This window comes from Rana temporaria, chromosome 10, assembly GCF_905171775.1.
Source record: "Rana temporaria chromosome 10, aRanTem1.1, whole genome shotgun sequence".
Lineage (NCBI taxonomy): Eukaryota > Metazoa > Chordata > Amphibia > Anura > Ranidae > Rana > Rana temporaria.
The window spans coordinates 103,225,308-103,248,919 of record NC_053498.1 but is presented as its reverse complement, the minus strand read 5'-3'; the positions used below and the strand labels follow the sequence as shown (position 1 = coordinate 103,248,919).

General features: G+C 42.3%; 1 protein-coding gene across 3 annotated transcripts in view; it reads left to right on the top strand.

Moving 5' to 3' along the window:
• Positions 1-23,612, top strand: part of CFAP74 (cilia and flagella associated protein 74) — a 195,612-nt gene that overhangs the window by 7,635 nt on the left and 164,365 nt on the right. For all 3 annotated transcript variants that reach the window (XM_040325889.1, XM_040325888.1, XM_040325887.1), the window contains exons 3-7: positions 783-876; positions 7,765-7,908; positions 8,977-9,075; positions 16,177-16,281; positions 23,230-23,403. In XM_040325889.1, coding sequence (XP_040181823.1) covers positions 783-876; positions 7,765-7,908; positions 8,977-9,075; positions 16,177-16,281; positions 23,230-23,403 — 616 coding nt within the window. The remainder of the gene's footprint in view (positions 1-782; positions 877-7,764; positions 7,909-8,976; positions 9,076-16,176; positions 16,282-23,229; positions 23,404-23,612) is intronic.

Genomic DNA, 23,612 nt, shown 5'->3' with positions numbered 1-23,612 from the left:
AGGCGTAGTGTAAAAGGCCCGGCGTGTCCATGCATATTTCAAAGGGGGCGGCTTATATTTAAATTAAGCGCGCCCCCGTTTCGATAGAACTGCGCATGCGCCGGGCTAAAAATAGCCCAGTGCGCATGCTCCAGTTCTCGGCGGAAAACGTCAATGACGCCGACGTGTGCGTCATTGACGTAAAGTCGTATTCAAGAACGACTTAGGAAAACGACGTACCCGACGGGAAAAGACGACGCGGACCTGACGCCATACTTAACATGGCATACGTGGGACTGGCGTAAGGTTACCCCTCATATAGCAGGGGTAACCTTACGCTTACGCAAACGACGTAAGCGACGGTTACGCGACGCAATTTTGTTCGTGAATCGGCGTATCAGGCTCATTTGCATAAACAAATGAGACCTGAGCGTAAACGCCACCTAGCGGCCGGCGGCAAATTACATTTAAGATCCGACAGTGTAAGTGACTTACACATGTCGGATCTTCAGCGTATCTATGCGAAAATGATTCTAGGAATCACTCGCATAGATACGCGGGTCAAAATACAGAGATACGACGGAGTTCCCTGAGATACTCTGTCGTAACTCTACTGAGAATATGGCCCATCGTCAGTTTGTCCTGCCTAGGCAAGGTGACAGTGTCTCTTTTAATGATGAAAATGTGAGTAATTTGCAAGTATGGAGTCTTACTGCAAGGGTTTTCTGTTTTCTATGTGTATTCACTGTATAATTGCCTTTGTGTATCAATGCATCCAGCGCTTCTTGTTTTTGCCTTTCAAGATGATGAATTTCCATATGGAGACACAGCAGACAATCTCCAGGATGACGATGTCCTTGATGTAATAAATGACAGTTTTGATTCTGACTCTGACTGGTAAGCACAGTATGTGACATCTGCCTGGCACACACAGTCTCTGCTTGTCATGTGTTGGCTGTGTTTTCAGCCTAGGTTTATGAAGCACACAGAAAAACAAAATGCATGCAATAACCATTTGGTCTGCGTTCAGTGCCATTTTTATGTGTTCTTCCGAGTAATATTCTGAACTGAGATGAGCCTGAATCTCCATAACTGCCTTTTCCGAGCAGTAGCATGTTTATTTATTGATTGTAAGAGAATAGAAAAGATAGAGTGTTTTTTTGCTTGAATTGCTCTGTGTGAGACAGATGATTCTTAAAGAGTATAAGAGAAGGTCTAGCAAGGGCAACAGCGCAATTTAAAGTGCATCATGTGGGAAAAAAATACATTTATAAAAAAAGCCTTTTACAAACCGCTGAAAAAAAATCCAAGTATAATAATATCTTTAAGCTCAGTCTGTTTAAATTGTATATTCTGCATCCCTTTTTTAAAAAAAAAACGTAATTTTAACGTTTGAAGACACATGACTGGGTTTCTGCAACAATCTGAATATCCAGTTTTAACTTTTTAACACATAAAACTGTGTTTGTTTGTTTTTAGAAAGCAGCCACAGCCAGAGTAGAAAAGCCTGTCCCCTGTCATCATGCGGCAGAGAAGGACCCCTGCTCTCTGTGTGGAAGCCGTGGTTTCTGCACATGCTCATCATGCCTTCTGCCAAGTCGGAGCTAAAGCTTTACAATCAGCAAGGAGCGTAAGCTTTGCTTATTGCAAAACTGTGGGTCTGACTCAGCAAGGGGGTGTGATGGACCTCTACGGTGAGACCACTGATTCCATACAGGGAGCAAAGGTCCATCTATGCAGCATGCTGGAAGGGAACAGGCTTCTCTATTCAGGATGTCCTGCTTTCTAAAGAAAAGACACTGCTCGGAATTTCCAACAAATGTTCGTTCGATGGGAGCTTGTTGTCGTAAATTCTGACTGTGTGTAGGCTCCATCCGACATTTGCTGTCGGAATCTCTGACAACAAAAATTTGAGAGCTGGTTCTCAAATTTTCCGACAACAAAATCCGTTCTGGTAAATTCCGAGCGTGTGTAGACAATTGCGACACACAAAATTCCACGCATGCCCTGAATCAAGTACGAGACGGAAGCGATCGGTCTGGTAAAACTAGCGTTTGTAATGGCGATAGCACATTCGTCACACTGCAAAGAGCAGTAACGGACTGAAAAGCACGACTCGTCTCTCACCAAACTTCTACTAACACAAGATTAGCAGAAGGAGCCTAAAGGGTGGCGCACTTGGTATTGAACTTCACTTTTATAGTGCCGTTGTACGTGTTGTACGTGACCGTGTTCTTGACGTTCGCAATTTTCCGATAACATTTGTGTGACCGTGTGTATGCCGCATGTACCTGGAAGTTATTTAACCGGTTTGAAACGAAAGTTCAGCTGGGGTTTAAAATACTACCACTATGGACACTTGTAAAAAATTTTTGTATATGCCCCACTACTTATTGTCAGGGTGAGAGGTCAGCTAAGGTTGGACAGTTGCTGCTGTTGCAGGCCAGCATTCATTTTAACCACTTCCATACAGGGCTTTTATACACACCTCCATACCGGGCCTATTCTGGCACTTCTCTCTTACATGTACAAATCATCATTTTTTTGCTAGAAAATTACGCAGAACCCCCAAACATTATATATGTTTTTTTAGCAGACACCCTAGGGAATAAAACGACGGTCATTGAAACCTTTTATTCTGCACGGTATTTGCGCAATTATTTTTTTTAAACGCCTTTTTTTTGGAAAAAAATTGTTTCATGAATTAAAAAAATAACAAAACAGTAAAGTTAGCCCAATTTTTTTGTAAAATATGAAAGATTATGTTACACCGAGTAAATAGATACCTAACATGTCACGCTTTAAAATTGTGCACACTCATGGAATGGCGCCAAACTTTGGTACTTAAAAATCTCCATAGGCAACGCTTTGAAAATGTTTACAGGTTACCAGTTTAGATTTACAGAGGAGATCTAGTGCTAGAATTGTTGCTGGCACTCTAGCGCACGCGGCGATACCTCACATATGTGGTTTAAACAGCGTTTACATATGTCGGCGGGACTTGCGTGTGCGTTCGCTTCTGCGCGCAAGCTACTGGGGACAGGGGCGTTTAAAAAAAAAATGTATTTCTTTTTTTTTTTTTTTTTTTTAAATATTTATTTCTTTTTTTACACTTTTTTTTTTTATTATCACTTTTATTCCTATTACAAGAAATGTAAACATCCCTTGTAATAGGAATGTGTGTGACAGGTCCTCTTTATGGAGAGATGCGGGGTCAATAAGACCCCACATCTCTCCTCCAGGCTGGAAAGCATGAAATCTGTGAAAAAAAATTCACAGATCTCATGTTTACCGTTGCTTAGCAGCCGCAATCGCGGCTTTGTTTACTTACGGGGACCCGGGCGTGACGTCATCACATCGCGCCCGGGTCCTCCAACGGTCATAGAGATGACTGGTGACCATCTGGTCACCAGTCATCTCTATGCTTCCTGCGAGCGCCGGACGATTCGTTCTCCGGGCCCCCGATGGCACGGGAGAGCCCGGAGAAGCACCGGATGGCGGCGGGAGGGGGGGATGTCCCCTCCCGCCGCCTGTAAGAACGATCTAGCGGCGGAACCGCCGCTATGATCGTTCTTACGTTGTGCAGAATCGCCGGCACAAGAGAAGGATATCTGAATGATGCCTCTAGCTGCAGGCATCATTCAGATATCCCCCCCACAAAGCCCAGGACGTCATATGACGTCCACTCTGAACGGCAGAGGTTCTTCGTGGACGTCATTTTACTATGGGCCGGTAGGGAAGTGGTTAAAGGAGCATTGCTCTAGTATGGAGGCAATGTGTTTTTATTATAATTTTATTCTTAATTTAGTGGAATGCGTCAAAATGCAAAAAACATGACTTGACGGATATATAAGGTATAGACCACGCGTGCCCAACCAGTGGCCCGCGGAGCCCTCTGATGTGGCCCGCGACCTCCTGCTCTGAAATGGAGTAGAATAGAACACTGTTATTAAAGGTCAGTTTTATTACTAAAATCACATGGCCAGATTCAGGTAGGGCAGCGTAACTTTGTGCGGGCGTAGCGTATGTTATTTACGCTACGCCGCCGCAAGTTAGAGAGGCAAGTGCAGTATTCACAAAGCACTTGCTCCGTAAGTTGCAGCGGCGTAGCGTAAATGTGCCGGCGTAAGCGCGCCTAATTCAAATGTGGAAGAGGTGGGCGTGTTTTATGTAAATTAACATTGACCCCACGTAAATTACGTTTTGAACGAACGGCGCATGCGCCGTCTGAGGACGTATCCCAGTGTGCATGCGTCGGATAGAATGCCTAAGAAATGTCGAACACTGCCTACGACGTAAACGTAATTTACGCACACCCCTATTTGCCTACGACTTACGTAAACGACGTAAAAAGATACGCTTGTTCCGACGTCCATACCTTGCATGGGCTGCGCCACCTAGAGAGCAGCTTTATCTTTAAGCCGGCGTATGTCTTACGTAAACGGCGTAAATAATTGCGACGGGTGTATGTACGTTCCTGAATCGGCGTATCTAGCTAATTTGCATATTCGACACAGAAATCAACAGAAGCGCCACCTAGCGGCCAGCATAAAAATGCACCCTAACATACGACAGCGTAGGAGACTTATGCCGGTCGTATCTTAGCAACAGAGAAGCGTATCTCAATTTTAGCATACCGCTATTTTAGCATACGACGGCGCGGATTCAGAGTTACGACGGCGTATCTACTGATACGCCGTCGTAACTGTACCTGAATCTGGCTAACAGTGTATATCTGGGCATTACTGTTCAGCAGTGGTTACTGGGCTGCTTTCAAACTGATCCGCAGGTGCAGAGCAGTTTACTTGCAGGTTACCTTCACTGAGCCATAGACTCCTGTTATTACCTGCGAGTTTAATGAGCTTTCTGAAAGTGCACCAAACCTGCAGAATATAATAGAAGTCTATTGCAAAGTGCAGGAAAGCCAAAGGTACACTGCAATGCACCAGCAGTGCGGGTAAACTGCAGCGCATCTGCGTGAAAGCAGTCTTAGGCCCCTTTCACACGGTCAGTTCGACCCAAATGAACCCTCCATTAACCTCTAAGGAGTGGCAGATGAATTCTACCTCTAATCCAATCCGCCAAAAAAATAAAAATAAATATACAGAGCAGACATGGACCTGTCATATGCCCGCTCCGCTCATTGTGGCCCGCGACCAGTTACCAAGTCGCTTAAGTGGCCCTCGCTCTTCAAAATGTTGGGCACCCCTGGTATAGACAGACCTTTGGAAGCATTTTGTGTGGAAAGGGCACCTTAAAACTATGACCTTCCTACGACCAGCATACAATAAATGGTACAGTTTTACATAGGAGGCTCACACAGCGAGCAGAACTGCTGGCAGAGTGTATGATACAAACAAAGATCATCAAAGGTACACGGAAAAAAAAAATAGATTGATAGCTCAACAAGCTTAGGAGAAAGAGCATAGGGGGTAGCAAATGTGTATGTACCATAAACAATACAATATAAATGAACAGTGCCTCCAGTAGGTCATACCTTTGTAGTAAACGCAAACCAAAAGCATTTTTTAAAATTTTTGGATGGAAAAGGTGGCATCCAGACAGGGAAGGGAAACAAAAATAAAGAGGGGTAAGTGAGGAGGGAAAGGGAGGAAAGTGAGGGGGGAGGGTAAGAGAGGGGACCACGGTGTGGGTTTCCATGATGAGGAGAGGGGAGACTAATTCAGAGGTATGAGAGGTATTCATCAGAAAAACAAAACTGGTCCCAATGGAGCCAGCGTGCATTGTGCTTCTCTGTTTTGTCCCTGTTTGTTTTTTACCAATGTCTGTGCTATTAGTCTAATGTCTTTCTTACACAGTGCATGCACAGTAGCGCATGTTTATTACAGTATGTGGTTCCATCTGCTGGCCTCTATGTCAGTACAGCACACAATAGGGACTCATTTGCTGCTGGATGTGACCACCACACAAAGCGGGGGGCAAGGCATTTAGCACACCTAGAAGAGTGTTCGATCCCGAAACACCTGCTGCCAGCGGCAGCTTTGTATTTCAAGAGAAGGCGGATTTACAGGAAAGGTAAGTATAAAGTTTCATACACACGATCGGATTTCCATCGGACAAATCCGTGGATTTTTGTCCGAAGGGTGTTGGCCGTGAACTTACAGATGGCAGAACTTTTTCAGCCAACATTCACGAAACGACGTGGTTTTTCTGCTCTTTAGCGCCACCCTTTGGGCAACTTCTGCTAATGCTGTCTTTATGGTTATCATTGGGTCAGAGCATGCACGTTTGTACTTTGGATTTTAGTCCGACGGACATGTGTACACACGATCGTATATTTAGACGGAACACATTTGTTGTCGGACAATTTGAAAGCATGGCCATCCAACATTTGTTGTCGGAAATTCGGACAACAATTGTCCGATGGAGCATACAGACTGTCGGATTATCCAACAAAACGCGTCCATCACACAATTGTTGTCGGAATATCCGATCGTTTGTACGGGCCTTAAGGATAAACAGTCTTTTTACCAGGTTATTGTTAAAAACATTTTTTACATTGGCAACAGAGGCAGGTTGAAACATGCAAAATACAAGATTTCAAAATCTTATTAAATGCCCTGCACTGGAACACATCGATACATGCATGCTTCTTTAAAATGAATTGCTTTTACACCAATTTTAATTTAGAAAGGAGTTGAAAAGAATGTCAGCAGATCCTAAAGTAGAAAAGGGTAGTTCTAGGCTTTGGGGTTGGGAAAAAGGAACTTCTGCACAGGGCCGGCCCTATGATGGGACCGGGTGGTACCATGGGTACCAGGCCACACTTTTAGGGGGGCAGCATACTGTTGCCCACCAGCCTGTTCCGCTACCCAAATAAAATTGATGTCCTTTTTTTCCCACAAATAGAGCTTTCTTTTGGTGATATTTGATCACCTCTGCGGTTTTTATTTTTTGTGCTATAAATCTATATATTTTTTAACTTTTTGCTATAATAAATATCCCCAAAATTTAGAAAAAACTTTTCTTCAGTTTAGGCCAATATGTATTCTTCTACATATTTTTGGTACAAAAAAAAAAAACACAATTAGCGTACATTGATTCGTTTGCGCAAAAGACATTGTGGCTGCCAGCAATTCACAGATCCCTTTATACTCCTGGATACATGTATAGAGCCATAGCAGGTCCTTTTATACGCCTATATGCATGTACAGAGCCATGACGGCCCTCTTTATACATCTATAGAGCCATGACAGGCCCTCGTTATACTCCTTTATACATGTATAGAGTCATGACAGGTCCTCTTTATACTCCTATATACATTTATAGAGCCATGGCAGGTCCTCTTTATATTCCTTTACATGTAAAGAGTAATGATCAGTCCTCTATATACATCTATAGAGCCATGACAGGTCCTCTTTATACATGTATAGAGCCATGACAGGCCCTCGTTATACTCCTTTATACATGTATAGAGTCATGTCAAGTACTCTTTATAGTCCTATATACATTTATAGAGCCATGACAGGTCCTCTTGATATTCCTTTACATGTATAGAGCAATGCCAGGTCCTCTTTATACTCCTTTATACATGTATAGAGCCATGACGGGTCCCCTTTAGTTATCATGATATAAAATAATGAATGTGGGGGCCTTTTGGTTGGCGTGATTTTATTTCTGGGGGGGGCAGCTTTTTATTCTTGGTCCAAGGCAGCACAATGTCTTGGGCCGGCACTGCTTCTGCAATATCTGTGCAATGAATTAAACTGACATTGCTTTTCTGAAAAATGACTGTTTTAGAGTGTGAATTTTCGTTTCTGTCAGGTCCAGTGAACAGCACACCGATCGATATGAGATAGTTAAAAGTTCCAGCTATCTAGATAAGGTTCAGATGTTCCGACTTCGCAAAAAACTGAACCAGCTGGACACCTTCCAACAGGATAAGGAATTAATGCTTCAGAAAATCAGGTATGTTTTTTTTACAGACTTCGCTAGCAAGAGATTTAGTCTAGCAGCAGTAAATATACATCATGTGCTTCCTTAGGCAGCGGCTCTGCAACTGCTATAATTAAAGTATCTGCACTTCAGTGTCTTGTGTATTAATTCTTGTTAAATGTTTATGTTAACATTTTTGGTAGAGAACGTAATTGCATTGAGTCTAATTATACTGATTGACAAATCTAGTCAAAGCACTCATTTCAATTATTTAAAAATACATATTTTTTGAATAGTAAAGTTTTAGTCTGGGACCAATATAAGGCTTGGATTAAATCATTTTTATATGTTTAAACGAAAAAATACTAAAAGCCAACAGCTACACATACTGCAGCTGCTGGCTTTTAATAAATGGACACTTACCTGTCTTGGAGTCCAGCGATGTCGGCAGTAGGGAACCCGGCAGTGTAGGCTTCATGCCGGGAACCCTACTGCGCATTCGCGAGGCCTGCTCCTCTCTCCTATTAGCCCGGTGGCCAGGGAAGGAGGAGGGAGCCCCGCGGTGACGTTACGGCTGCACTCCCGGAAGTGGGAAAGGATACCTGGGGCATCGGGGGGGGGGGGGGAATCCAATGAGTGGAGGTTCCACTTTAGGGTGATACTTTTTATTTTCTTTGAAAGAGTTTCATTAGAACTAAGAAAGCTACTTAGATGAGTAGTGAAAAATCTTCAACGTTACACAATAAGTCTAGTTGAATGTGAATGACTGCTACTATCTAGTTCCTAATGACCTAACTAGTACAGTGTTATGTGGCCTCCTCTGGTTCTATGTATGTCACGGGAAATCTTAGTCATTTCAAGCTATCTGATACATTTTTTTCCATGAGATTAGAGAACTGGGGTCCCTTGCTCATGGACCCAAGATTGGTGTCCATTGTGGTCAGAATCAATGAAATCATGCAATATTTATCTGCCATCAGCATTAGGAACATTTTAAAATTACTTGTGGTTAGGCTAGTATGTATTTCATTATTTTGCATGATTACATTGAAACAGATGAGGTATATTAATCTTAAATATATGTATGTTCTTTTGTTTCAGGGAGGAGCTTAGAGCATGCCAAGAAAGTATTGAATCTTTGAAACAACAGAGATCCAATGTGGAAATGGAGATTCAGATGGAACAACAGGCTAATAACATGTAAACACTCTTTTCGGGGACTACAGATTGTGTAAACGGGCAGTGCAGTGGTGGTCAACTTGTAAACTATAGAGGGCATCAAGTGCGGCAACTGACATTTCCAAAGGGCCGCAGAATAGCAGCGCATTTTTACGCATTGCATCAAGTTTGGGAGCACATTCAAAATGAATAGCCTATAACTTACCTCAGTGCACAGATATTTCAGTCCTACTGCACTTTTTACATTGTGTTGCAAACTAAAGAAGTTTGCGTACAATAACTCTAGCATTGGTTTCAGTAGCAGTAGTAACCCCCATCATTTGGTGTCAGTAAGTTTAATAATAACCCTCAACATTGGTGTCAGTGGATGCAATAATAATCCCCAGCCTTGATGTCAGTCTGTGCAATATTGACCGTCAAGCATTGGTGTCAGTGGATGAAAATACAACCCTCAGTGAGTTCAATAATAACTCCCAACATTGATGTTACTGAATTCATTATTAACCCACATTGATGTCAGTGAGTTCCGTAAGTGAGTGCAGTAATAACCCCAAATATTGGTGTTAGTGCAATAATAAACCTCAATATTGGCTCCAGTTGGCACAGTAATAACCCCCAACATTAGTGTCAGGGAGTGCAATATTAACTCCCAACATTGGTGTCAGTGAGTGCAGTAATAATCTTTAGTATTGGTGTCAGTGGATGCAATAGACTCCAGCACTGGTGTCAGTGAAGACAACAAAAATAACCCTTAACATTGGTGTCAGTGGGTGCAATAGTAACCTCACAACATTGGTTTCAGTGAGTTCTGTAATAACTCCCAACATTGATGTTACTGAATTCATCAATAACCCCCTACATTGACATCAGTGAGTGCAGTAATAACCCCAAACATTGGTGTTAGTGAGTGCAATAATAACCCTCAGTATTGGTTCCAGTGGGCACAATAATAACCCCCAACATTGGTGTCAGTGAATGCAATATTAACTTCCAACTTTGGTGTTAAAGGAGAAGTTTTGGTTTTGTTTTTTTGGATTCATACTTACCTCGGTGGATGGAGCATCAGACCGATGCTCCATCTGTCCCCCGGCGTCTGTGCACTGAGAACCGAGCCACCGAACATCGCCGCTGGCTTGGTTTTCACAGATCCCCGAGAGGAGAGCTGCTGACTGTCAGTCAGCCTCTTTCCTCTCTGCTTCTCCACGCTCATTGGAGTGTTGAGCCGTGGATAGGCTGAGAGAGGCTGTCACAGCATCTCAGCAGCTCGCTGAGACTGCCATCAATCAGGGCAGCTGGCGAATCCCGACTTGGGAAGTCGTCATGACGCGCTGCCCCGACTGATGACAGTGACGTCAGCGGATAGCGGACTTTAGAGCGCTCTCCGCTGAAAACGGGTCATAGGAGTGCAAAACGAATTGCACTCCTGAGAAGCCCAGCCTAAAAAGCTCAGGCTGGACTTCTCCTTTGACGAGTGCTGTAATATCCCTCAATATTGGTGTCAGTGGATGCAATAATAGCCCCAGGGCTGGTGTTGGTACTATTAACCCCCCCCCCCCCCTTACCCCACATTGGTGATGACTTGCAGTGAACTTCACAGAGACTGCTTTCTGAACTACAGAGGAGCTGAGAGGAGGAGTATTAGGAGGCAGAGTCAGTACAAGAATCACATTGTTGTTAGTAAGTGCAATAATAACCCTATAACCCTCATAACTGGTGCCACTTGGCACAGTAAAAACCCCCAATATTAGTGCCAGTGAATATTAACTCCCAACATTGGTGTCAGTAAATGCAGTAGTAACCTTCAGTATTGGCGTCAGTGGGTGCAACATTTACCCCCAGCATTGGTGTCAGTGAGTTTAGTAATAACTCTCAACATTGATGTTGCTGAATTCATTATTAACCCCCAATATTGGTGTCAGTGGGTTCCGTAATAACCTGCAACATGGGTGTCAGTGAGTTCTGTTATAACCCCCAACATGGGTGTCAGTGAGTTCTGTTATAACCCCCAACATGGGTGTCAGTGAGTTCTGTTATAACCCCCAACATGGGTGTCAGTGAGTTCTGTAAAAAAAACAACAACATGGGTGTCAGTGAGTTCTGTAATACCCCCAACATTGATGTTACTCAATTAATTATTAACCCCCAACATTGGTGTCAGTGAGTTCTGTAATAACCCCTGACATTGATGTCAGTGAGTTCTGTAATAACCCCCAACATTGGTGTTAGTGAGTGCAATAATAACCCTCAATATTGGTCCAACTTGGGCACAGTAATAACCCCCAACATTAGTGTCAGTGCGTACAATATTAACTTCCAACATTGGTGTCGGGGAACACAGCAATAACACCCAACATTGGTGTCAGGGAACACAGCAATAACACCCAACATTGGTGTCAGGGAACACAGCAATAACACCCAACATTGGTGTCAGGGAACACAGCAATAACACCCAACATAGGTGTCAGGGAACACAGCAATAACACCCAACATTGGTGTCAGGGAACACAGCAATAACACCCAACATTGGTGTCAGGGAACACAGCAATAACACCCAACATTGGTGTCAGGGAACACAGCAATAACACCCAACATTGGTGTCAGGGAACACAGCAATAACACCCAACATTGGTGTCAGGGAACACAGCAATAACACCCAACATTGGTGTCAGGGAACACAGCAATAACACCCAGCATTGGTGTCAGGGAACACAGCAATAACACCCAACATTGGTGTCAGGGAACACAGCAATAACACCCAACATTGGTGTCAGGGAACACAGCAATAACACCCAACATTGGTGTCAGGGAACACAGCAATAACACCCAACATTGGTGTCAGGGAACACAGCAATAACACCCAACATTGGTGTCAGTGGCTGCAATAATAGCCCCCAGTGCTGGTGTTGGTACTAATAAACTTAGAAACTGAAATTAAACAGAAAAGTTAGTGGGAATCCAGAAAGTTTTGGAAAGAAATGGACAGCAGATCAGTAGAACTCACAACATGAAAAGAGATTTTTCCAAGTAAGCTTATATTGGAGTTTTAAAAATAATTACTGCTTGTACTGTTATTACAATACTGATGTTATAAAATTAAAGTGCATGTTGTGACTATAGATTTTCATTTGAGCCCTTAATCAGTTTACTAGCTGAGGCACCTCAAGCAGTAATTATGTGTAGTAACTATTTAATTGATCTCTCATACCTTTATGATGGACAGGAGCACCAGAGCCTTCCAGCACATGTCTCTAGCCCACTGTAATGTAAAGCTTTATGCTGTTTGTAAAAGGATGTCCATTGTCAAAAGCGGACATCAAAGGCTGATGATTCAACACAGTGTCGCCAACCTACCAGATTGAAATTTATTGGCACGACACCCGAAATTTACTGGCACAGCCACGTTTTTACTGGGATTTCACAAAAGTTTAGGTGCAAATTTCAGTATTTAGGCTACAAACAAGTACACTAGGCAAATAGCAATGTGATTTAAGGCAGATATTAAGGTAAAAAAACATATTTTTGTTATTTTCAATATAATAAGGGCAAATTATTTAGTTACATCACCCCCTGCCTCCATCCCCCACTGCCACCAACACCCCCTGCCGTCACCCCCCTATGCGGTGCCACAATCTCCCCCTGCCTCCAATCTCCCCCAGGCCCCTGCCTCAAATCACCCCCTGCCTCCATCGGCCCTTGCCTTCATCCCCCTCTGCGGTGCCACCAACAACCCCTGTATCCATCCCCCACCCTCTTCGGTGCCACCAACACCCCCTGCCTCCAATCACCCCCTGCCACCAACACCCCCTTCCTCCATCCCCCTCTGCCGTGCCACCGCAGCCACCATCACCCCCTGCCTTCAGTCACCCCCTGCCTCCAGTCACCCCCTGCCTCCAATCTCCATGCGCAATTCCAAGCCAAACCGATCTCGGCTATTTTTACTGGCACATTCACGCAACCACCGACATTTACGAACGGGGGGGGGGGGGCAGTGCCTGTTTTTACGAACTGTCCGTAAAAATACGGACGGGTGGCAACACTGATTCAACATAATTTCTTTGCTAAGGGGGTGACATCTTCCAGCATTCCTACTGATTATCGGATAGCATAGGGGACGAATGGCAGTCAATATAAACCAATAAGTTTGCTTTATTAAGACAAGGAGAGACTTGTTGCCTTGAACACATCCCGTGTGTACTATCACAGAAATAAGGAGGGTGGCTGCATGAAGTGCTTAGCGGTAGTTTGTAGGGGGGGGGGGGGGCAGATCTGAAATATGCTTATGAACTGTGTCTGCCTATGGCTGGTAAATTCTGAATAAATACAGTGTTAAACATGTGTTGTAGTCATGGCTCCTCACTAACAAACAGATGCTACAGGTGATGTAAGATCTCCCTGAAGTCTTGGGCTATAACACATATTTAGCCTCAGCATCTGCTTTATCTTGTCGGAATAGAGCGCTCTGGAGGTAAGATGGAGATTTGTACAATATACTGCTAGGGAAACGCAACAATCTGTTACTGTACATCTCACACAGTGTTTGCTGCATACATCCATTGAATTATAAAACTCTATAGTGATTTTAGTTAATGTAAAACCAGGATACTGTTTGTTTTCTACTTCAATTATGTGTTTAGTCAGGGCTAGCAAAGGACATAATAACTGTACAGTACACAGGATGAGTCAATACATTACATTATACAGTAAAACCTTGGTTTGCGAGCATAATTTGTTCCAGAAACATGCTTGTAATCCAAAGCACTTGTATATCAAAGCATTTTTTACTGGGCATTAAAGAGAAGAGAGGCACCTCTAAATGTTGTACCTTCATTAAATGTAACCATATTGCTACATTTAGAGGCTCCTCTTTTCTTTTTTTATACTCAGTTGTGACATAACGCTACTCTTATATCAAGACATTGCTTGTATATCAAGGCAAAATGTATAAAAACATTTTGCTTGTCTTGCAAAACGCTCTCAAATTATTCTTAAAGCAAGGTTTTACTGTATACAGAAAAACACCACTATTTCTAAACAATGGGGGAAGGGGGGGAGGGGGTATTAAAAGCGTCCAGAATCTGGAGCAGCTGTAAATAATGACCAATCAGCATCAAGCTTCACCTTGTTCAGTTAAGCTTTGAAAATGAAAACTAGAAGCTGATTGGTTGTAATGCACAGCTGCTCCAGATTTTGTCTGTTCCAGTCTTCGCAAATTACCCTTCTTCTGTTGTGTTGGGCATGTTCAATAATCTCAATCTTTATGCTTTGAAAGAGAAGTATGGCCAAAGATTTTTCTTGTCATACTTCTCTTCTGGGTCACTGTAATGCACTGTTGGGCTCCTGTGACCCAGAGTCAGCGTGATTGCCCACTGTCAGCTGATGTCACAGGGCCGTTCCAGACCCTGGAAGAATTATGACCATATTGTCAGGATCCACCCAGCTGCCTGATTGACAGCTGGCTCCAGCTCTCAGCTTGTGGCCTAGAGCCAAAGCCAGCTGTTCCCACCTCCTCTCCAATCAGGCGCTTCAGTGAGTGCTGGAGGAGCAGTGTAATCACATGACTGAGCAATCACATCCCTGCTAATCTCTCAGCTCTGTCTTTTTGGAGCAGAGAGCAATGACTGACAGTCATCGCTCTCTGCTACAATAATACCAAGAGCTGAGCATTCAGCAGTTATGTGGTCGCTCAGTTCTCAGGCTTAAGCCCTGTACACACAGGCCGAATATCGGGCGGTATCAGCCGGTTCAATAGAAACTGGCTAACATTCAGCCCATGTGTATGACAGCCAGTCCAACAGAAGTTGGCCGAACGTCCGGCTTCTGTTGAAGAGGCATGACCAAAAAAAGTTTGCCGATTGGCATCTGATGAGCACACTCAGCCAATGGCTGAGAACGTTGATTGGTCGTTCTGGCAGGGGGCTGCCCCTCCTGTCAGAACACTTTTTCTCAGTGGTGGAAATGGCTTTTCTAACATCAGATTGTTAGTACAGGATCTCCTCCTGAGCTCTTCAATTTTTTTTTCGTCCAGCCCACTGGGTTAAATTAATACGGTAAATACCGATTGTGTGTACTAGGCTTTAGAGCTGACATGGGACATCTGCTGCATCACACCAATGCTTCTAGGTATCTTTGTTTTTTTTTTATTATTATTTATTCCTGTACTTCTCCTTTTTAGGTGGATTAACATCCCATTTAAGCTTTAGCTTGTTAATATACTTTTCACAAGTTTTTTGCAATCATTTTAAGTCTGCAGCATTCATTAAAATATCACTTGGCGACACTGCCATGAAGGTCTTTGTTCAAGTATATCCTGCCATGTCCCAGTTGTGCTCTAATTTTGTCACCATTTCAAATGTGCCAGTGGTGGAGACTACAAGTGGCCATGTGGTGATACATTGCACAGGCATGGTTCGCAGTCATCAATGTCCAGAGGTTGGTCCAGAGTAATATTTGCAGCTGGCATTAGAGCAAGTGCATATAGACAGAAAGTTGCTGAAAGAGACCAGCAGTAGATACAAAAAAAGGAGGAAAAAAGGTCATACTGTGATGTATGAACAAACAAATGCAAGCTTGATAGACTCTGCTTTAGCAACCTATGGGGTTGATTTACGAAAGGTAAAAAGACTGTGCACTTTACAAGTTCTGTTGCTTCAGAACTTAGTATATGAGCATAAGCTCTTGTGACTTCTACCATCCATGTACAAGCAAAAATTCAATTTTTTTAATTTTCCTTGCCTGTGATTAGGTACTCTTTGCAAAGAACTCTTTGCTTTACCTCATTTACTAAGCTCTGGAGCAACTGCACTTGCAGCGGGCAATTGCACTTTCCATTTTATACATTTCCATTGGTGATTGATTTGCCTTAAATTATTTTAAATGATTGTCATAAAAAGGTGAGCTGCACCTGTCTGTAAATTCTGAATAATCTCCAAAACAAATCAAACATCTCAAAATAATGCCAACAAAATAAGCCCGTTGACATACGCCTAAAAGGTGCTTATGTTTCCAGATTGCTTTGTGTGGCTTGTAGAAGTGTTGGAGCGTTGTGTCTGCAAAAACTACTTATACAGGCCTGTAGCTTTTTTTAACTACTTTAGCACAATTAATCATGGTTTTATGTTGCAGGGCTACTGTGTTCCGTCTTCGGGCGCTCCACAAGAGGCTGAACAGTGAGCTGATCAACGAGGAAGTTGTGGAGTCAAAGATTGCCAACATGCTGAAAGATAATGAGTGAGTCCACCTGCCATATGGCTGAGCCAGTTACAGTAGACTTTGTAGGAATCCTGCAATGAAATACAATCAAATCTCTGTTTTATTTTACAAATATCTTTAGAGAAATTTTACAAGTCAGGTAAGGACAAAGAAGTACACGTACAGTTGTAGGAAAAATAATTCTTAGATGGAACATTAAATGTGGAACAAAGACAAGGTAAATAATTTAAAGCAAAACAAGGTGCTAGTGAATATAACAAAGCATTTACAACGAAGAGTGAATAATAGTAGTTCTAACTCGAAAGAACGTAGTGCCAATAACAACTAAAACTGAGGCCTCGTACACACGACCGAGTTTCTCGGCAAAAACCAGCAAGAAACTTGCTGGGAGATATTTTTTTGCAGAGGAAACCGGTCGTGTGTACATTTTCGTTGAGGAAACTGTCGAGAAACTCGACGAGCCAAAAAGAGAGCAAGTTCTCTATTTCCTTGACGGGGATGGAGAAACTTGGCTTGTCGAGTTTCTCCACAGCCTAACAAGGAACTCGACGAGCAAAACGATGTGTTTTACCCGTCGAGTTCCTCGGTCGTGTGTACGAGGCCTGAGAGGAAAAGCCTGCTACGTCATTATAATTATTTTTTTGGGGGGGGGTGGGGGTAGACTAGAGAAGGTTTAAAACCCCTGTGAGTATATATTTTGCTGTATGTGTCCCATACGGTAGATTTAACTTCACCTCCTGTCCTGGAGCTGCAAAAGGAAGTGAGAATAAATCCCTAGCGGGCAGCTCTGGGAGTGGCCCTTTATTTTTAGAGGTTTAAAATGGTTGATTTCTTTGCTTTAAATTTATTATGCAAAGTTCGTTCTGTTTTTAAAACCATAAAATTGGATAAGAATTTTTACTCTAGCTCTTGTGGCAGCATATTGTTTCTTGTTTTATTGTTTCTTGTTGTTAATTACTGCAGGCATTCTTTACATTTAATTAATGTTTTATGAAAAGATGTTCTGTTCACATTGGTTGCATGGGTCTTTTGCAAAGTGACTCAGTTAACCAATTGTGAGCTGCTGTACGGTATGTTTATGGCTATTTGAGAATAGCTACTGTAGATGTGTCATCACTTATTATTCTCTAGACCAGGGGTCTCCAAACTTTCTAAGCAAAGAGCCAGTTTATTGTCCTCCTGACTTTTGGGGGCCTGAGTGTGGCCAGTGGGGGTAGAAAACACCCCAACATAAGTGCCTCCTCATTGGTTTTAAGGAGGGAGGAATAGTGCCCCATTGTTGGCATTAATGGAAGAATAGTGTCGCATTTATGGTGCCAGCAGGAGGAATGGTGCTCCATCATTGGTGTCAGTTGGTAAAATAATGCCCCAAGGGCCAGATAAAGGTGAGCAAAGGGCCACACCTGGCCCTGGGGCCACAGTTTGGAGACCACTGCTCTAGACCAGTGTTTCTCAAACTTTTTTCAGTTAAGGCAGCCATTAACTACTTCCAGCCCAAGGCCGTCATATGACGTTCTTGACTTTCAGTGTGAATATCTGAATGATGCCTACAGCTACAGGCATCATTCAGATATTCTTGTTTTCAGACGGCAATTTTGTGCACCATAAGAACGATCATAGCAGCAGTTCCGCTGCTTGACCGTTCTTACAGGGGACGCCGCTATCCGGTGCTTCTCCGGGCTCTCCCGTGCCATCGGGGACCCGGAGAAAGAATCAGCCACCGCTGGATGACGACCATAGAGATTTCCTGTGACCAGATGGTCATCAGTCATCTCTATGGCTGTCGAAAGCCCGGGCACAACGTTATGACGTCACGTCTGGGCTGCAGTTGTAAACAAAGTTGCGATCGTGGCTGGTAAGCATGAGATCGTGAATTTTTTTTTTTTCAATCTCAGGCTTTCCAACCTGGAGGAGAGATGTGGGGTCATCTCTCCATAAAGAGGACCTGTCACAAAACAATTCCTATTGCAAGGGATGTTTACATTCCTTGTAATAGGAATAAAAGTGATAAAAAAATAAAAAGTGTAAAAAAAAAAAAAAAATTAAATGCTCCTGTCCCTGGTTGCTCGCTCGCGCTCAGAAGTGAACGCATATGTAAGTCCCGCCCACATATGTAAACTCCATTCAAACCACACACATGAGGTATTGACGTGTGCGTTAGAGCAAGAGCAACAATTCTAGCACTAGACCTCCTCTGTAACTCTAAACTGGTAACCTGTAAAAAAATGTAAAGCATCGTCTATGGAGATTTTAAGGAACCGAAGTTTGGCACCATTCCATGAGTGTGCGCAATTTTTTTAGCGTGACATGTTGGGTATCTATTAACATCATCTTTCACATTATACAAAAAAATTGTGTTTAATTTACTGTTTTGTTGTTTTTAATTCCTGAAACATTTTTTTTCCCCAAAAAAATGATTTTTAAAAATAGTTGCGCAAATACAATGCGAGATAAAAAGTTGCAATGACCGCCATTTTATTCCCTAAGGTGTCTGCTAAAAAACATATAATGTTTGGGGGTTCTGGGTAATTTTCTAGCAAAAAAATATATGATTTTTTACATGTAGGAGAGGAGTGCCAGAATAGGCCCGGTAGGGAAGTGGTTACAATTCTGCACAATCTCAAGGCACCCCATTCTGAAATGCAAAAAACAAAACTAAGAGTTTTACAGAGCACAGTAACATCCATACACATAGGACACCCAATGTTAGAGGCAATCTAATTTCCCAAAGCAAATACACCTTTGCACACTGGCACTGACTAATACTCCAATTTTTCTCTTCTCTGTTTCTCTCCTTCACTCAACTAATATGACCCTAGTTGGAGAGGGACAAGGGAGGGGCAAACAAGGATTCCGTGAAAGTGCCCAACATCCAACTTATCAACTAATGACGTTATTGCAGGGTTAATTTTGTTGACTAAAACCGACTAAAACATTTTAGTTGACCAACTTTAATACTACTTTAGTCGACAAAAATACGACAAAGACTAAAACAATTGAGGTGACTAAAACTAAAATGCCATTTTAGTCAAAAGACTAAAATGGGACTAAAACTGAAATGCCATTTTAATCCAAAGACTAAAACTAAATCGAAATTTGCTGCCAAAATTAACGCTGCGTTATTGGTTGTTAGGACACTGGCAGGTGGAAGGTTGTAATGTTGTACAATGTAAACTGTGGCTTTGTGCAACTAAAAGGCCGGTATGATTCACCCACTGGTTTGTATATCATTTTGGAACAATTGTAGACATTTTGTCAAGGCACCCCCAAAGAAACCTGAAGGCACCCCAGGATGCCTTGGCACCATGGTTGAAAAAAGCTGCTCCAAAAAGATTCAGAAACAATACAAACTGTCAGATTAATTAATTTGCAATGTGCACATTGTTTAGCAAGATCGGTTGTCAGGAGCAAGGTCGCTATACTGTATGTATTTCACCATGCACATATGCAGCTAAATGTAAACTGGAACAAAGAAGGGAGAGGGTTTGCATAAAGTGCATTATAAAGTAAATTACAATAAAATATTGTGCAGCACTCACCTTCCTCTGCGTAAAAATACTTTAATAATAGTAGTGTCAAAAATAATATATGTCATAAATAAACGTTTATTATATGAAATCAAAATACAGTGCATCTTACATGCAATATATGGCAAAATTTGTTGTGACCACAACCGATAATGTGATGTGATAATCCCAATAGGACATAAACATTGTGTTCAATTGGAACAGGAACCATTATTGTAAAAAGAATAAAAGGCGCTAGCCCAAAGTGTAAATCAATAAACCTACAATAGTGAAAAAAACAGGCAATTTTTCAATGTTATTAAGACATCATACAGTCCCAATCACTGAAATAACTGTGCTTTCGTGTTAATAGTTCATTTAATGTGAATCCAATTACCAAATGATCCCCGAGTGAATACAATATAATGCCGGAAAGGGCTTGCTCCAAACCACCAAATGTGTTCCACCTCGTGCTAGTAGGATATTGCACTCACCAGATCGAACAAATCAACAGGCAAATAGATAAATGTTTGCCTCAAAGATAATCATCCCCTCTGGTGTATCCAATCCATTCCTGGTGGGTCCGGATGTTACTCAAGTCACCACCCAGTTACCCAAAGCCAGATACAAGTCCAAAGGAGAAAAGAGATTTGTGGTCCAAGGGCCTAGACTATGGAACGCTTTACCAACCAGCATTCGGTTGGAGGAGAATCACTTAGCATTCAGGAGAAAGATCAAGACTCATCTCTTTTGATACCAAAGGAGACAGGAACAACAAGCGCCCAGAGGCGATTAAATTCGCATGTGCTGCGCTATATAAGTTTTCATTCATTCATTCATTCATTCATTAATTCAAGTAATAAAATATACAGTAACTAACAAAAGTGAGTACACCCCTTACATTTTTGTAAATATTTTATTATATCTTTTCATGTGACAACACTGAAGAAATTACACTTTGCTACAATGTAAAGTAGTGAGTGTACAGCGTGTATTACAGTGTAAATTTGCTGTCCCCTCAAAATAACTCAACGAACAGCCATTAATGTCTAAAAACAAAAGTGAGTACACCCCTAAGTGAAAATGCCCAAATTGGTCCCAAAGTGTCAATATTTTGTGAGGCCACCATTATTTTCCAGCACTGCCTTAACCCTCTTGGGCATGGAGTTCACCAGAGCTTCACAGGTTGCCACTAGTGTCCTCTTGCACTCCTCCACCTTCTGTTTGAGGGTGCCCCACAGATGCTTAATAGGGTTTAAGTCTGGAGACATGCTTAGCCAGTCCATCACCCTTAACCTCTGCTTATTTAGCAAGGCAGTGGTCGTCTTGGAGGTGTGTTTGGGGTTGTTACCATGTTGGAATACTGCCCTGCGGCCCAGTCTCCGAAGGGAGGGGATCATGCTCTGTTTCAGTATGTCACAATACATCTTGACATTCATGATTCCCTCAATGAACTTTAGCTTCCCAGTGCCGACAGCACTCATGCAACCCAAGACCATGACACTCCCACCACCATAGTTGACACCATTAGAACCAAATAAGTTTGTCTTGGTTTTATCAGACCACAGGACATGGTTCCAGTAATCGATGTCCTTAGTTTGCTTGTCTTCAGCAAACTGTTTGCAGGCTTTCTTGTGCATCGTTTTTAGAAGAGGCTTCCTTCTGGGACGACGGCTCTGCAGACCAATTTGATGCAGTGTCTGGCGCATGGTCTGAGCATTGACAGATGCCCCCCCCCACCCCTTTAACATCTGCAGCAATGCTGGCAGCACTTCTACATCAATTTCCCAAAGACAACCTCTGGATATGATGTTGAGCATGTGCACTCTGCTTCGTTGGTCAACCATGGCAGGGCCTGTTCTGGGTGGAACCTGTTCTGTTAAACTGCTGTATGGTCTTGGCCACCGTGCTGCAGCTCAGTTACAGGGCTTTGCCAATCTTCTTATAGCCTATGCCATCTTTTTGTAGAGCAACAATTCTTTTTTTCAGATCCTCTGAGAGTTCTTTGCCATGAGTTGCCATGTTGCACTTCCAGTGACCAGAATGAGAGAGTGAGAGCGATTACACCAAATTTAACACACCTGCTCCCCATTCACACCTGAGACCTTGTAACACTAACGAGTCGCATGACACTGGGGAGGGAAAATGGCTAATTGTGCCCAATTTAGACATTTTCACTTAGGGGTGTACTCACTTTTATTGCCAGCGGTTTAGACATTAATGGCTGTGTGTTGAGTTATTTTGAGGGGATAGCAAATATACACTGTTATTCAAGCTGTACACTCACTACTTTACATTGTAGCAAAGTGTAAGGTGCGTACTCACTTTTATGAGATGCTGTAAAATCCCAACAACAAGGGGGCATATAGTATGAAACCACACGCTCACATTCTAGAAGTAGTAAAATTACCAGCATAAACAGTTTCCTCAGTGTCAGGAGCTCAGTCACACCGCTTGTATTTCCCAGAGCTGGCGTGACTGAGCTACTCACATTGAGCAAACTGTTTATGCTAGCAATTTTACTACTGGTAAAAGAAAATCAAACATGCAGATCTCTCACTTCAAAGGTTCACCCAAAATGCTCCTTTGAACCCCCATTTGTGTGAATGACTCACCAGACAATTTTGCCTCACATAATAATGCTGGGCAAACAGCGCTTAGATTAAACACTAGTCCCAGTATTTCATCTGGTTCATGGATGTTCCATGTACCTAAAACACTTCCCATTGAAGAGTTCATTAAATATCAAAAAAGCTCCCATTTGTAGTCATTTGTACAAACTGGGTTCGGTGGAGCACTTTGGGTGAACCATGAAGTAAGAGATCTGCACGTTTGATTTTCTTTGACACCAACTTCACCATTCTCTGTTTCTTTGCTGGAACTGTTTGGCACTTATAATTTATAGACACTATGATATTCAGCACCTCTGAAATCTATGAACTTTAAAGATTTCAAATTTTACCAAGATTAAATTAATAAGGAGGCTCTGGATAGGCTAACACTACTATTATTATTGTCTTGCATGTTGATGTGTAGTTTGCTGTGTTTTTTTTTTTTTTGGTTCACAGCACAGTGAGATAATTGACCCAGTAATACCAGACGTGTCTAAGTTCTCCCATGCCGGACTACAGAATTGCTTTACGTTATGGAGATGAGGAAAGGGGGAAGTGTTCTGTAGTTCAGCAGAAGAGAACTAGGACTGGTTTAATAGCACTGTTTAGGATTTTAGGACAGCAGATGCAGTGTTGTCAGGTCGTTGCAGGATGTTAGAACCCTGCTGGGTTGCTGCCAGTACCTTTTAGTACTTGCAACATTTTAAAATTTGCATACATTGCACGTATTTTTTTGTTTTGTTTTTGGCCATGCATATACTTTAAATGAAACTTCTAATCTACACAATTTGACACAAAAAAAGTGTTTTAATCCAATCTCTGTGTAAATAAATGTCCTCATTTGACAGGGTTGACCTCTGGCACATTGAAGTGGAGCAGGGAAAATTTGAGGATATCCGTGAAAGGCTTGAACAGGATGAAGAAGACCTGGACAGACAGAACAAAGACTTGGCAGACCAGAGGGCTCACAGGGAGAAAATGTCACTGACTCGGGCTAAGCACAGAAAACAAGCAGAACAACAGTAAGTTAATGGAGAGCAAGCCACAGCAGAATATTGCCCAGCACTTGGCTCAGAGGCAGCATAGATGTTTTATACAACACAATGTTCTTTTTTTTTTTTACTTTTTTTTTTTCTTTTTTGCCTTAGATCATTTTTTGATGTTTTAACAGCTACATTTATTTAATAAAATGTGCTATATGTAATTGCTTTTTACCCTTTTTTAAGTATTA